This window comes from Halichoerus grypus, chromosome X (genome assembly GCF_964656455.1).
Source record: "Halichoerus grypus chromosome X, mHalGry1.hap1.1, whole genome shotgun sequence".
NCBI lineage: Eukaryota > Metazoa > Chordata > Mammalia > Carnivora > Phocidae > Halichoerus > Halichoerus grypus.
Genome location: NC_135727.1, coordinates 65,233,982 through 65,249,760, shown reverse-complemented (window position 1 = coordinate 65,249,760; position 15,779 = coordinate 65,233,982). Strand labels below are relative to the sequence as shown.

The 15,779-nt window shown below is 35.9% G+C and overlaps 1 protein-coding gene across 1 annotated transcript in view; it reads right to left on the bottom strand.

The window, feature by feature from the left end:
• Window positions 1-9,505: 9,505 nt before the first annotated feature.
• CYSLTR1 (cysteinyl leukotriene receptor 1) overlaps window positions 9,506-15,779 on the bottom strand; it is a 45,245-nt gene continuing 38,971 nt past the window's right edge. Inside the window, exons 2-3 of the mRNA XM_036081004.2 lie at window positions 14,743-14,823; window positions 9,506-11,660 (exon numbers count right to left, since the gene is read on the bottom strand). Of these exons, the coding sequence (XP_035936897.1) occupies window positions 10,611-11,633 (1,023 nt within the window). The 5' untranslated portion in view covers window positions 11,634-11,660; window positions 14,743-14,823 and the 3' untranslated portion in view covers window positions 9,506-10,610. The remainder of the gene's footprint in view (window positions 11,661-14,742; window positions 14,824-15,779) is intronic.

Sequence of the window (15,779 nt, the reverse complement as noted above, 5' to 3'; positions counted from 1 at the left end):
TGCTCCTTGAAGTCTTTCAGCACTGATGGAAGGGATGAAAATGGCTCGCTAGCCTGGGAGGTGAATGTTGACACCCCCTGCTCTTCAGTGAGCCTTCACAGAAAAGAAACCAATCACCCTATTTGTGTTCCCAGTTTCCATCTGAATCCTACCCATGTCTGAGCCTTTTTATCTCAGACATATGACTGAGTTTCAAAACTGCAAATCTCAGGGATGCCTGTTGTGGGGTCCAGCACTGTTCTCCAGGTGAATCTTGACTTGTTTGTGGACCCATCCCGGGAAAGTGGTCTCATGACTGCCTGTCAGTTTGCAGTTTATAGCAGAAAGCCGGCACCAAGACCAACTGCTCTCTGCTGGATTCCCGGCTCCTATGTGTGGGAATAGCACAGCACTTTGGCACCACCTGTTCTTATTGTGACCCGGAGGATCCTTAGACGATGGTTTCACTACTGGGATTCTGCCCCTTTTTGCCACCTGAACACCTCTCAACCAGGCCCATTCCCCCATGGTAGTGAACTTAAAAGTTCAGATTTTGCGCTCCACCACTTCTGATACTTTACAGTAGCCTACATAAGCAGGGTCCCTCCCCACTGCCACATCCACAGCTATGTCTCCCCCAAGTGAATTTTGCACCTCCTACCTTCCATAAGGTGGTTGCTTTTCTACTTGTAGATTTGCAGTTTTTGTTCTCTCAGACCTCTGATTGACTTATTGGGTGTTCAGAATAATTTGATAACTAGCTGTCTTTGAGAGGTGAAACAAGCTCAGCATCCTCCTACTCCTCTGCCATCTTATCTGTTCCCCCTAATCTTTAATTTTAATGTTGTCTGTGATTGTAAGAGACCATTAATCTTTCAAGTTAGGACCAGAAAAAAAAAAACCAGCACACCAAAATAAAAGTATTGTGAGTATTCAGGAAGAATTAAAATTGTTATTTTTGTCTACCTATAATGCAATGACACTGGCAATAGAAAACATTTATTTTTCTGCTTTGGTTAGTTAATAATATAACTTTCTTTGCCAAAAGGACAATTTTCCATTGGGTAATTTAGTTGTGTTAAATTTCAAATTTGGTGCTAGTGACATGTAAAACATTTCTTAGGTCAAGTGACTAGCTTCATAAGAAAAACTAAAGATCAGGTGCTTGGGGATACAAATTTAAATGTCAATTGAGGAAGTGTTTTATGTAAATATGTTTGATAAAATTTAATTGTGCTTTTGTAATTTAGGGTAGAAATATGTACTTGTGATTTGGTGGAGTTATCATGGAAGAGATTATATGAAGGGATTTATATAGTTCAGAGAAAAGAGTAGAAATAAACAGATGAATGAGGAGTTAGAATTTGTCTTCTAATTTATTTGGGGTAGCAGAGTTCTAGGATGAATCAAAGAAAATGTTTTGGATTTGGCCTCTCAGAAACATTTTGCTATTTTTTTAAATTAATTTTTAAAATTTTTATTCATGTATAATCAACACAATGTTTTATTGGTTTTGGTGTACCATGTAATGATTCAGCAATTCTATATATTACTCAGTGCTCATCACCATAAGTGCACTCTTAGTCTCATTCCCCTATTTCACTCCTCTTTCCACCCAACTCCTTTCTGGCAACCACCAATAGTTTTCTATATTTAAGAATCTTTTTTGTCACTTTTGTTTGTTTTGTTTCTTAAATTCCACAGATGAGTGACATCATATGGTATTTGTCTTTCTCTGACTGGCTTATTTCACTTAGCATTATACCCTCTAAATCCATCCAAGTTGTTGCAAATGACAAGATTTCATTCTTTGTTATGGCTGATTAATATTCCATTGTATAAAATATAAGACCTGAAACCATGAGAATCCTAGAAGAGAACACAGGGAGTAATTTCTCTGACATTGGTCGTAGCAACAATTTTTTAGATATGTTTCCTGGAGGCAAGGGAAACAAAAGCAAAAATAAACTATTGGGGTTACATCAAAATAGAAAGCTTTGGGAGAGCAAAAGAAACAATCACTAAAACTAAAAAACAACCTACTGAATGGGAGAAGTTATTTTCAAATTATATATCCAATAAGGGGTTGGTATCCAAAATACGTAAAGAACTTATACAACTCAACACACAAAAATAATCAAATTAAAAAATGGGCAGAAGACATGAATAGACATTTCTCCAAAGAAGGCATGCAGATGGTCAACAGACACATGAAAAGATGCTCAACATTACTGATTATTAGGGAAATTCAAATCAAAACTACAATGAGATATCACCTCACACATATCAGAATGGGTAAAATCAACAACACAAGAAACAACAACTGTTGGTGAGGATGTGGAGAAAAAGGAACACTTGTGTACTGTTGGTGGGAATGCACTCTGGTGTAGCTACTGTGCAAAATGGTATGAAGATTCCTCAAAAATTTAAAAATAGAATTACTGTATGATCTAGTAATCACACTACTGGGTATTTACCCAAAGAATACAAAGCATTAATTTGAAAGTATACACGCTCCCCTATATTTATTGCAGCATTGTTTACAATAGCCAAATTATGGAAGCAGCCCATATTTATCAATAGCTGGATGGATAAAGAAAATACCATCTGTATTTTCAATGGAATATCAGTCATCTACAATAAAGAATGAAAACAAAACAAATGAACAAAGGGAAAAAAAGAGTCAAGTCAAGAAACAGACTCTTAACTATAGAGAACAAACAGAGGGTTACCAGAGGGGAGTTGGGTGGGGTGATGGGTGAAACAGGTGACGGGGCTTAAGAGTACCCTTTTCTTTTTTTTTTCTTTAAAGATTTTATTTATTTATTTATTTGACAGAGAGAGAGACAGCGAGAGAGGCAACACAAGCAGGGGGAGTGGGAGAGGGAGAAGCACGCTTCCTGCTGAGCAGGACCCCAAAACAGGGCTTGATCCCAGGACCCAGGAACCTGAGCTGAAGGCAGACGCCTAATGACTGAGCCACCCAGGTGCCCCAAGAGTACACTTTTCTTGATGAGCACTGAGTAATGCATACAACTGTTGAATCACTATATTGTACAATATTCTTTATCCATTCATTTATGGATGGACACTTGGATTTCTTCTGTATCTTGGCTATTGTAAATGATTTTGCCATAAACATAGGTGTGCATTCATCTTTTTGAATAAGTGTTTTTGTTTTCTTTGGGTAAATTCCCAATAGTGGAATTACTGGATCATATGGTTATTCTATTTTTAATTTTTTGAGGAACCTATTTTCCATAGTGACTGCACCAGTTTACATTGCCACCAGTAGTGCATGAGAGTTCCTTTTTCTCCACATCCTCACCAACAGTTATTACTTCTTGTGGTTTTGATTTTATCCATTCTGAAAGGTGTGAGGTGATATCTCATTGTGGTTTTGACTTGCATTTCCCTGACAGTTAGTGATGTTAAGCATCTTTTCATGTCTGTTGGCCACCTGTAAGTCCTCTTGAGAAAAATGTCTTTTTATGGGCATGTGGGTGGCTCAGTCAGTTGAGCTTGATTTAAGCTCAGTTCATGATCTTGGGGTTGTGGGATGGAGTACTTCATGGGCTCCATGCTCAGAGGGAGTCTGCTTGATATTCTTTCCCTCTGCTTTTCCTGCCACTTGTGTGCACACACTCTCTAAAATGAATAAATAAATCCTTAAAAAAGAAAAATGTCTTCTTAAGTTCTTCCTATTTTAATAAAATAACATTAATTTATTTAAAATTTATTTATTTATGTTTTAAATTCTCTGTATTCTCCAAGTTTCTGCATAAGTATAATTCAGACAAGTAGTGGAGAGGCCTTCTGTTTTTTTTTTTGTTGTTTGTTTCAAGTTTTTTTTTTTTTAATTCTAGTTAACATATAGTGTAATATTGGTTTCAGGAGTAGAATTTAGTGATTCATCACTTACATATAACACCCAGTGCTCATCAAAAGTGCCCTTCTTTGATGTACTGTATGGTGACTAACATAACATAATAAAAGAGTTTTGCTTTTCCTCAAAAAAAAAAATGCCCTCCTTAATACCCATCACCTATTTAGCTCCTCCCCCACCCACCTCCCCTCCATCAACCCTTAGTTTGTTCTTTATAGTTAAGAGTCTCTTATGGTTTGCCTCCCTCTCTTTTTTCCCCCATTCCCCTATGTTCATCTGTTTTGTTTCTTAAATTCCACATATGAGTGAAATCATGTTATTTGTCTTTTTTTCTGACTGATCTGTTTTGCTTAGCATAATACACTCTAGCTCCATCCATGTCATTGCAAATTCTTCTGCCCATTTTTAAATTGGATTCTTATCTTTTCTTTTTTTTTTTGGTGTTGAGTTCTATAAGTTCTTTTTATATTTTCAATAGTAGCCTCTTATTGGATACATCATTTATATATATCATCTTCTATTCAGCAGATTGTGTTTTTGTTTACTTGATGGTTTCCTTTGTTGTGGAAAAGCTTTTATTTTGGCATAGTCCCAATAGTTTAATCTTGAATTTGTTTCCCCTGACAGAGGAGACATATCTAGAAAAAATGTTTCTATGGCTGATGTCAAAGTGATTATTGCCTATATTTTCTTTTATCCATTCAGTCACCCTATGACTTTTGATTGGAACATTTAAGTCATTTACATTCAAAGTAATTATTGCCATTTTGTTACTTGTTTTATGATTGGTTTGTAGTTCTCTGTTCCACTCTTGTCTTGCTCTCTTCCCTTGTGGTTTAATGGCTTTCTTTAGTGATATGATTTCTTTCCCTTTTTATTTTAATTTTTTTTTTGCATTTCTATTACATGTTTTTGATTTGTGGTTACCATTAGGTTGATATGTAACATCTTATGCATATAACAGTCTATATTAGTTTGATGGTCAATTAAGTTTGAACCCATTCTAAAAGCACTAAATTTTTTTACTGCCTCCCACCATGTTTTATGTATATGATGTTGTACTTTACATCCTTTTATATTGTGAATCTCTTGAGTTATTTTTGTAGATATGATTTATTTTACCACTTTTGTGTGCTTTAATGTTTATTCTGGTTTTATAATTGATCTACTATTTTTATTATGTTGGTATGTATCTGTGAAATTTTTTATTTTCCCAATTTTCTTACTTTTGATTATGGCCTTTATTTTCCACTTAAAGAATTATCTTTAAAGTTTTTGGAAGGTTAGTTTAGTGGTGATAAACTCCTCTAACTTTTGTTTGGGAAAATCTTTATCTCTCCCTCTATTCTGAATGATAGCTTTGCTGGATAAAGTATTCTTGGTTGCAGGTTTTTTTTCCTTTCAGTGCTTTGACTATATCATGCTACTCCCTTCTGGCCTGCAAATTTTCTGCTATAAAACCAGCTGATAGCCTTATGGGATTTCCTTTGTATGTAACTGTTTTCTCTTGCTGCTTTTAAAATTCTCTTTATCACTACTTTTTGCCATTTTAATTACTATGTATCTTCGTGTGGTCCTCCTTGGGTTGATTTTGTTGGGGGTTCTCTGTGCCTCCTGCATCTGGATGTCTGTTTTCCTTCCCACATTAAGGAATTTTTCAGCTATCATTTCTTCAAATAAATTATCTGCCCCTTTTTCTCTTTCTTCCTTTTCTGGTATCTCTATAATGCAAATGTTATTACACTTGATGTCACTGACTTCCCTTAACCTATTTTAATTTATTATTATTATTTTTTGCTGTTCAGTTTGATTGCTTTCCGTTATTTTGTCTTCCTTCTCACTGATCCAATCTTGTGCATTTTCTAGTCTATTATTTATTTCCTCTAATACATTGTTAATTTCTGTTATTCTTCATCTCTGTTTCTTTTTTATATTTTCTATCTCCATCGAATGTCTCATTGAGATCCTCTACTCTTTTCTCAAGTCCAGTGAGTATCTTTATGACCATTATTTTGAATTGTCTGTCAGGTATATTGCTTATCTCTGTTTCATTTAGGTTTTTGGCTCTATTTTTTCCCCTTTTCTTTCATTTGGGACATATTCTTCTATCTCCTTATTTTGTCTAACTTTCTGTTTGTTTCTATGTATTTAAAAAATCAGCCATGTCTCCAGATATTGAAACTGTTGGCCTTGGGAAGAAGAGGTCCTATAGTGCCCTGTAGTGCCATGTTCCCTGTGCACCAGAAACAGGTGCTTCAGTGGTGTCTCCTATGTGTGTTGCATGTGCCCTACTGTTTGGTTGTGTTTGCCTTCAGTTCAGTCAGCTGCAATGGTCCTCTTTGCTGTTACAAACATGGTTTTTCCCTGTGCTTTTAAGGGACCAGTCTGGGGCACCTTGGGCTTATATTTGTATCAGACCAGAAGTTTGCCCTCAGCTCCTTTGCTGAGGCTTGGGTTGCATTGAACTGCAGGGTACTATTGCTGTGTCATCTCCTGAGAGGCTTTTCTTGGTGGGCAGGTCCTGCTGTCAGACAAGTTGTCTGCCCCAGTCCATCTGCTGAGTTTTCAATGATCTCGAACTACAGGGTTCTCTCCTTATGTTTCCTTCTCTGAGTTTTTTTTGGTGGGCAGGGCCAACAGTCAGTTCAGATGTCTTCTCCCAGACCACTACTGGGGCTGCAGTTATACTGGTGTGGGATGTTATCTTCCCCTCTTTCCAGGGAGGGCAAGTATCACTTTGGAGTGGTGCTAGTTACTACTGGGGCTTATAGAATGAGAACTGGCCAGAGCCACTTTGGAGGAACTCCTTCCAAGTGGGTTGGGTTGGAAGAGGCAAATCTGTAGGGGACCATGGGTGTGGTGAGCTTGGTGTTAGCAAGTTATGTGGCAAGTGTTTATGCTGGTTCCTGCAGGTATCTGTGTATCTAGGTTGGAGGGTGGGTTACAGAAATGGCACCTGTCAGCTTGTTTGTTCTTGGATAAATCTCTTAAAGATCCTTGACCCTCCAGTGCAAGTTCTCAGATTAGTAAATAAATCTCCTTTTCCTATACCCAGGTGTTTTTCAACCTGCTGCTTCTATGCTGTATCTTGCCAGAGTTGTTTATAATGTTGTTTCTTTAAGGGTAGGGATTCATTTTCCTATCACCTTCCAGCTTTCCCAGAGCTGAGCCTGCTGATTTTTAAAGTACCTGAAGTCAAGCCCCACTTATCGTAACAACTCATGAAGTTAAGTCCCACTGGTTTACAAAGCCAAATGTTATGTGGGCTTGTCTTCCCATTGAAGGTCCCTCATGTCTGGGGTGTCTAGTTTGGGGGTGTGTTCCTCTCCCTTCTTTGAAATTATGGTATCCCTCCCATTTGTGGTTAGTATCACCAGAAGTTTGGTTCCCAACTGTGTTTCTGCCTCTCCTACCATTTTTGATGTGGCTTCCTCTCTACAGTTAGCTGTGAAAAGTCTGTTCTGTCAGTTTTGGGTCATTTTCTGGGTTGGTTGCACTGATGTGGCTGTTATTTACTTGTATTCATGGGATGAGGTGAACTTAGGATCCTCCTACTCTGCCATCTTCCCAAGCTCTCTCCCATTTAGCTCCTTTAGTATCAGAAAAAGGCAATCTAACCCAGGTTATGCACATGAGGAAGAATAGAATAAGTGAGCTTCTTTTCATACCTCTAGTGCAGTGGTGCTTACTAAAAAGGGCCCACAAATTTACATTGCTCTGAAATCCAATCTCACCTTTCAAGCTTCTGAATTTTTCACTGTTGGAGTTTCTAAAGCATTAGTAAAGTTAGATATTGAGGTATATATTTAATTATCTCAAAAGACCATTAAAAGTCAATTAAAAATGAAAAATCATATTATTAGAGTGAAAGCCAGGAGATTTTGAAAACGAAGAAAACCAAAGTTTACAGTTTGAGATGAGTATACAAAACCATTTATGTTTATTCTGTAGAATAAAATACAAAGCATTGCCTTAATATTTGAAATTATTTTTTGAGGTACTGAACCTATATTGGCTGAACAAAATAAAGAAGCCAAGTGTATAATGAAAATGAGCTTGAATAGCTGATGAGTTTTCAAAGGACTGTTAGAAACCAAAGGAATGTGTGTGAAGACTGTGGCATGGGAATGCCACAGGGTATTATATAGACATTAGAAATTATAAACATTAAAGTCCTTCTAATGTCAATATTCTAGGATAGTATACAATATTCTTAAGATGTTTTTCCAAATAAAATCATAAGCTTTAGTTCATGGTTCCTGTGTTCATGTATTTAAAAAATTAAGCATATAGTTTATTTAAACCTGTTTTGTAAAATAAACAAATCATTGAAAAAAAACCCCCTCACTTCTACTTCTTATTTTGAAGGTAGAAAATGGTCCAGCACGATAGCATAGCAAATTAAGAAATTGAGTTCTGGAGTCAGACTGCCTAGATTTGAATCCTAGTTCTGATCCTTACTAGCTGTCTGACAATGGGCAAGTTACTTAATTTCTTTGTGCCTCAGTTTTTAAATCAGCAAAATAGGAATAAGAATGGTATATATATTTCAGAGCAATTATAAGTATTAAATGAGGTGATACAGATAAAACACTTAAAACAGAATAAAAGCTCATTAATCGTTAGGTACCATAATTTAAAGGCATAGTTTTCAACCTGAAGGAATTGATAATTCCATAAAGTGATGATTCCACTTTGGGAGAAAATACTTACACATATGAAAAAACTGGAAAATAATTAAGTATTAAACAGTTTCATATAAGATATAAACATAAATGATGTAAAGGATAACAACAAATTTGTGGTTAGCTTGTCAGTATGCTTCTGTGTGGGACAAAGTGGGACTGCTAGCAGAAGTGAGAACATAGGAAAACACCTGGAAGTGTGAATAAGTAAGACAAAAGGTTCTTTTATGTGCATTAGAATTTAACTATGCCCATATTTTGTTTAAATCTTTAAAAATTTAGAATCCATGTTGTAAATATGAATCAGTATATTTAAGTAACAAAACCATCTATAAGTACTTTAAAATTATTTAAAGGTAAAACTTTAACATATATGTTAATATATGTGTGTATGTTACGATCACATTTGAGTTTCAAAAATGCCCAGTAAAAAAAGGCAAGACAAGTATTATTATTATCATTTTACAAATGAGGAAGCTGAGGATCAGAATTTATGTCACTTGCTTAAAGTTACACCACTAGTAAGTAATAGAGACCCGATTAGCAACCAGGTCTTCTAGCTTTCAATTTAGTGCTCTTCTATCACACTATACTTACTGAGTAGCAGAAAGCTTAGAACACGAGAAATTAGGACTGAATGTTTTGATAGATATTATGTTTGATTGTCACCTCAAACAAGGAAAAAATGGTATAGGATAAAAGTGTAGATACTGCCAAATCTCAGGTATGTTCAAAATAAATGGGCACTAGTTAGTTATACTATGCCTTAGAGGTCCTCTTTCTTTTTGTTTTGAGTGTTTTCCTAAGGGGTTGCAACATTAGAAGTGAAATAGAAATAACATACACATGGCAGATTCAGATAGAATCCTTTCATAGTTTTTTTCTTCACCATTATCATTGATTTCCTCTGAGGTAATGTGCCTTTTGAAACACAGAATAAAGGAACAGACCACACTTCAGCAAAAGCTTGCCCATGAATATTATATTTCAGCCATAATCAAGTTGTTGTATTTTAAGAACAAAGTTTCCACTGTAATATAAAACCCACTGTAAACATCTCCTTGATATTCCTGTCAACATGCCAATAGAGAAGAAAAAGTATAAAATAATAATAAAACTTGTAATTAACTTCCATTCATAAATGCATATCATGGAACAAAATCTCTGACATAGTTATATAAATATAAATACTTATTAAAACAACTTGTAATAGCAACATTCAAATTTTATTCAGAAACCCACTGTAGCTAGTTTTGATCCCAATAATAAGCATGTAGAAAAGTAGAACCCTTTCCCTCTGCTTTAGATAAAGTTTAAATTACTTCTATTCATATATGGGAGTGTCAGTTGTCTGGTTCTTAAGGAAGATTGTATGTCATGTAGGGAGAGAATTCCCTGTAAGAACTTCAATAAGCAACAAAAACTCCACCATTCTCTTTTGAGGGTCTGGGTCAGGAGCAGAAGAAAATTGGACACAAACTGGCTTTTGACCAAGTTCATACTCCTCAGTTTCCGATTGCACATTGCATGGAGTCTTTAGGGCCATTTGGCTGGATACTAAGGTGTTCTAGCACTTGCATATTCTGTTTTAGAAGAAATGGCCTTACTTTGCCTAGTCAGTCAATACTTCAAAGGAAGAGGGTGACAGGACATTTTATGTAGCTCCTGGGTCATTCCAGTTCTCATCTGATGGTATGCATGCAAAGGAATATGTTAGGATGATTGTATCTTAAAGGGCTAGTTCTTATCCTTTCTGAAGCTTTTATTTGGTCTCAGATCCATTTTTTTACAATGCCAAGACAAAAATATTCTTCACCTTTCAGTGAATGATCAAAAAACCACTTATAATTTAGTTAATAGTTGTGGACTGAATTTTTAACACTTAAAATATCTTTAGGGCCTGTAACAGTGTGGATTCATAAATGAGATCTATTTATAGGCATACGTTTAGTTAAGTATTTGTAAATTATTAATAGAAATACTCATTTTTATTGTAGATAATTTGAGGTAATACTTGTTTGGGAAACTCTTTATTAATTTTCATTGGAAATGGGTTTAAATTATTCTTTACATGTTTCTTCTCCTTTTTCTGCCAAAGAGGCCTTTTTCTTGGGTACATAAGTCACACTGGACAAGGAATGCTTTCTAAATGTAGACAGTCTTCTCCTAAAGTTCCCGCCTGAAAAGAAATATAGGAGAGGGTCAAAGCAACAATTTGATGCGGCCAGAGACAAGGTTATGACCACTGACTTCTGCATTCTAAGAACAGAATCACAGGGTTTAGTTTCATTGTGTAAAAAATGAAGGTGGATGGTGCGTTGAATATGATATGGCATGAAGCTGATCAAAAAAGCAGCTGTCACAACTATGATCATTCCTATAGCTTTTTTACGGCTTGATAGATTTTTCTTCATTGAATTTTTAAGTAAGGTTAAAATGATCATTGTGTAACAGACAATTATAATGACAAAAGGAATGATAAATCCGATAAACAATGACACATAATGCAAGACCAAAATATGATTTTTAGCCTGATTGTCCTGTGGAGGCTCAAAGCACTTGGTATTGTTTTTCTCATCTTTGTAAGATGTGGACATTAAAAATGGAGAACTGGTCAAAATCACAAAAATCCAAATGCTAACACACACAAGCCTGGCTTTCTTCTGTGTAACCAAATTAATGTTCTGGACTGGAAAAACAATTGCAATACATCGGAAAAAGCTCATGGCTGTCATAAAGAAGATACTACAATAGAGGTTAACATACAAGGCATAAGTGCTGAGGCGGCACAAAATGTCACCAAAAAGCCAAATGCCTTTGTGAACATAATAGACTACACGGAGAGGCAGGGTACACACGCACAGTAGATCTGCTACTGCTAAATTAATCATGTATACTTGGAAAGCTGACTTCTCATGATACGTTTTTATGAGGACATAGAGCACAAAGCTATTGCCAAAGAAGCCCACAACAGAGATCATAGAGTACAAGGTGGAATACACTTGATTGCGGAAGTCATCAATAGTGTCATTGCACGTGTTATTATTGGCAGAAGATACTGTCAGATTCCCGACTCCATCCATGTTTCTCTAGGAATGTCTGCTTGGTGCCTGCAATATATACATACATAAATACATACATACATATATATATAAAAATTCTTGTCAATTTTTATCAGACAATAAATTACAGGAATTACTAAAATTTCACTTTATATTGTCATTATATATACTTTTTGACCATGGCAGGAAGTACAGGTAGTGGGGCAATAAAGAAGGATTCAGCTGCACCTTGCCTCCAGGAGAAGAGTTTGCGTCCTATAGGCATCAAGAAAACTCTTTTTCCCTCATTTCCACCCAAGTTTGCCTAATGGACTTCCTCTTAATCTTTAAAACCTAGCTAAAATAGCTCTGCTTTTCTTTAAGTCATATTACTCTAGTACTATTCTGTAAATCTTCTTTTTAATTGAGTTTTTCTATTAGATAAAAGCTTTAAGGATAGTCGTTTTTCATAAATATAAATATCCATCTATCTATCATCTACCTATCTATCTACAGCTATCTATCTATCATCATCTATCTATTGGAAGAGCATTGAATTCTCTTGGAGAATAAAGTCTAGGTGAAAATGCTTGGTTCGTTCAAGAAGAGGGCTTCTAGGTAACATCTGCTGGTTGATGCTCATCTAATTGTTTTGATGAGAGAAAACAGTTCCAAAGAGGTAAAACACATTTTGAAAAATCTGCACCATAAGTTAAGGCTCTGAGGAAAGATGCAGCATAACTAGTTAAAATATACATTCTGGGTAGGGATATTGTTGTAGCTGTTTATTTTTGTTCTCTTCCTAGACTCACTCTCAAAACCATACTATTCAACCACACATGGTCATTTCTTTTATACCAAGAGGTTGTTACTTGGTCTAGCTTAGTTAAGCTACATCAAGACAGTCAATTAAGTCAGTAAACAAGCTCTGATCAGACAGATCTAGGGATGAGACAATGTGGAAATAATGATTTCTAGCGTTCCTCCAGATTTTTTTATTCTTTAAGAAAGTGGGAGCAACTCATCAATACAGAATATGGTGGATAATCTTTTTTTTGGGGTGGATAATATTTGATTGAAGTCTGATTTCTTGGCCTTTTACACAGCTCTTTCTCCCTAGTAAAAGAGAGTTGGGGTTTGTAAGGTGGAAAGACTGCTTGAACATGCAAGAACTCCAAGCAATGGAAGAGACTGATCTTGTCTCTGAATTATAGATACAGAAACAAACAGTTATAGTAGTGGTTGTAGGTGGGATATAACTTCCAGGTTTACTACTGCTAACAACTTGGCTAGTTGCTTCATTTTTTCCTTTAATTAAAAAATGTCATAATTTTGCACCAAGAACTGTTGGTATATGGACAAGAAATTGAGGATGAATCATTCTGAGGGTGGATATCTAAGATCAAAGAGAAAAATGAGTCGACTATTCCCAACTTCTGCATTATTTCTTAGTTTGCTTTCCGGTTACTTGCCTCTTTCACCATTGGTTCCCTGAACTCAAGTGCAATTGTGGAAAAGAGGGAAACTGCCTAAACTTAATCAAGTCTTCTGTTAGCCTTGTTACTAGGGTTCCACAAATTGGGCAGTTATGATGAGGCACTAGATGGCGCTGTTGAGATTTTTGCTATAAGCTTTGTTTTAAGAACTACACTTGAAAGGTATTAGATAATTACCATCTGTCTTTCCTACCACCATCAATCCTCACTACATCCTCCTAAAAACTCTAGAAAAATTTTCCATATATTGGAGTTTCTTCCAATTATATCATATTCTGTTCTAAAACCTTCAATGGTCTGAGGGCTTTCAGAACAAAATCCAAACTTCTTTGCCTGATATTTAAGGCTCTCTATAGTCTAGTTGCAACTAAATTTTCCTAGCTTCTCTCTCACTTTTCTCGTTTGCACACCCTGTAGTTCAATGAAACAACTATTTTACTATGCTAGGGACATGTGCTACATGTTTTCTCACCTGTCCTTTTTCATGCTATTTCTTTTTCCTGAAATACTCTTTCCTCCATCTAGATATATGCAAAAACTACCCACCCTTTAGCTCAAATTACACCCTTTTTGGGTGTAAAGACTTTAAGACTTTCTTCATCCTCCTTCCAAAGTAATTTCTATCATTTTCCTTTGTAGGGAACTCTAAATTTTTCTTTCAGATCAATGATTTGTATGCATATGTTATCTTCCCTTACAGACCATCTGGTTGATATATAAGAAGGCATGTCACACAGGGCTAAGACATATGTACTTTGACCATAAGTGCTCAATAAATGCTAATTGAGTGAATGAATAAATGAATGATGAACAAGTTTGTCATTTTAAAGTAGTTATCATTCAAAACCACTTAGAGTTATCTTTGTATTCCAGTATCATTTAAAATCTTTCCAGCCTCAGAGCCTAAAGTAAAGTTACTTCCTAAGGTATTAAGGAAGGAACTAAATCATAATGCTAACTGTAAGATTAAAAAACATTCATATCTTGACACAGAATAATCATTTATTTGTTTTTCTGTTAAATATTATAAATTTGACATTCCCAGATCTTTGAATGAAAGGTGCCTAATAAAACTGATAAATAAATTAATGGAAAACAGATGGTCATTAGTCCCATTAATAAATTCTCCAGTGCTACAGACCAAAATAAGCTTTCCTAGTAATGTTGGTATTTAGGTTCAATTGTTTATTTATAACTAAGTCAAGTCAATGACTTATATTAGGTCATAAAAAGAAAATTGTAAAACTTTCAATCAAGTAATGAATCCTAGAGGGATAGAGATCATTTAGTCTAAGCCACTCATTTCACAAATTATGGCTTTGCTTGTCTTTAACAGCATTTAATTTATTTTTATAGAATTTACTGTGATCCCCAAATAATGAGACCCACAATATATGGATTCAGAGATAGCCCTGCCTTCAAGCCCCTCATAGTCTGGTGGGGGAGAGGAGTGATAACTCAGAAATATGGAAAGGTTACAATACAGTATGGTAAGAACTATCTTAGAACAAAGCAAATGGGCTATTAATTGGTTAATATAAACAAGCAATAAACACATAAAATGAATTTTTTTGTGCAGATGACAAAGGAAGTTACTTTGTTTAGATAATTTGCCGGTTGAAGAAACAAGATTGATTTAGAAAATGGAACCATACCTCTTTCTGACACTGCAGTGCTTTTCACGAATGTTCCTAGTTAGTGGTCAGTGCTTCTTATGATGTAATTTCCGATGAAGCCTAAGATGACATCACAAGATTGAAAAGGAAGTCAATGACCTTAGAAGCAGTCCAGAAGGGTCATGGGAACTTAGTGGCCTTAAGTACAGATCCAAGGTGTGTCATGGGACATCACAGCTTTACTGACAGATTTAGGGCTAGTTATTGGATTCCATGCCTCCTTCTTTTTTTTTTTTTTTTTTTTTAGTTTTTAATTTTATTATGTTATGTTAGTCACCATACAATATATCATTAGTTTTTGATGTAGTGATCCACGATCCACTGTTTTCGTATAACACCCAGTGCTCCATGTAGTACGTGCCCTCCTTAATACCCATCACCGGGCTAACCAATCCCCCCTCCCCCCTCCCCTCTAAAACCCTGTTTGTTTCTCAGGTCCATAGTCTCTCATGGTTCATCTCTCCCTCCAATTCCCCCCGCCCATTTTTCCCTTCCTTCTCCTAATGTCCTCCATGTTATTCCTTATGTTCCACAAATAAGTGAAACCATATGATAATTGACTTTCTCTGCTTGACTTATTTCACTTAGCATAATCTCCTCCAGTCCCATCCATGTGGATGTAAAAGTTGGGTATTCATCTTTTCTGATGGCTGAGTAATATTCCATTGTATATGTGGACCACATCTTCTTACTCCATTCATCTGTTGAAGGGCATCTCGGCTCTTTCCACAGTTTCGCTATTGCGGACATTGCTGCTATGAACATTGGGGTGCATATGGCCCTTCTTTTCACTACATCTGTGTCTTTGGGGTAAATACCCAGGAGTGCAATTGCTGGGTCATAGCGTAGCTCTATTTTTAAATGTTTGAGGAACCTCCACACTTTTCCAAAGTGGCTGTACCAACTTGCACTCCCACCAACAGTGTAAGAGGGTTCCCCTTTCTCCACAACCTCTCCAACATTTGTTGTTTCTTTCCCTGTCCATTTTTGCCATTCTAACTGATGTAAGGTGGTAT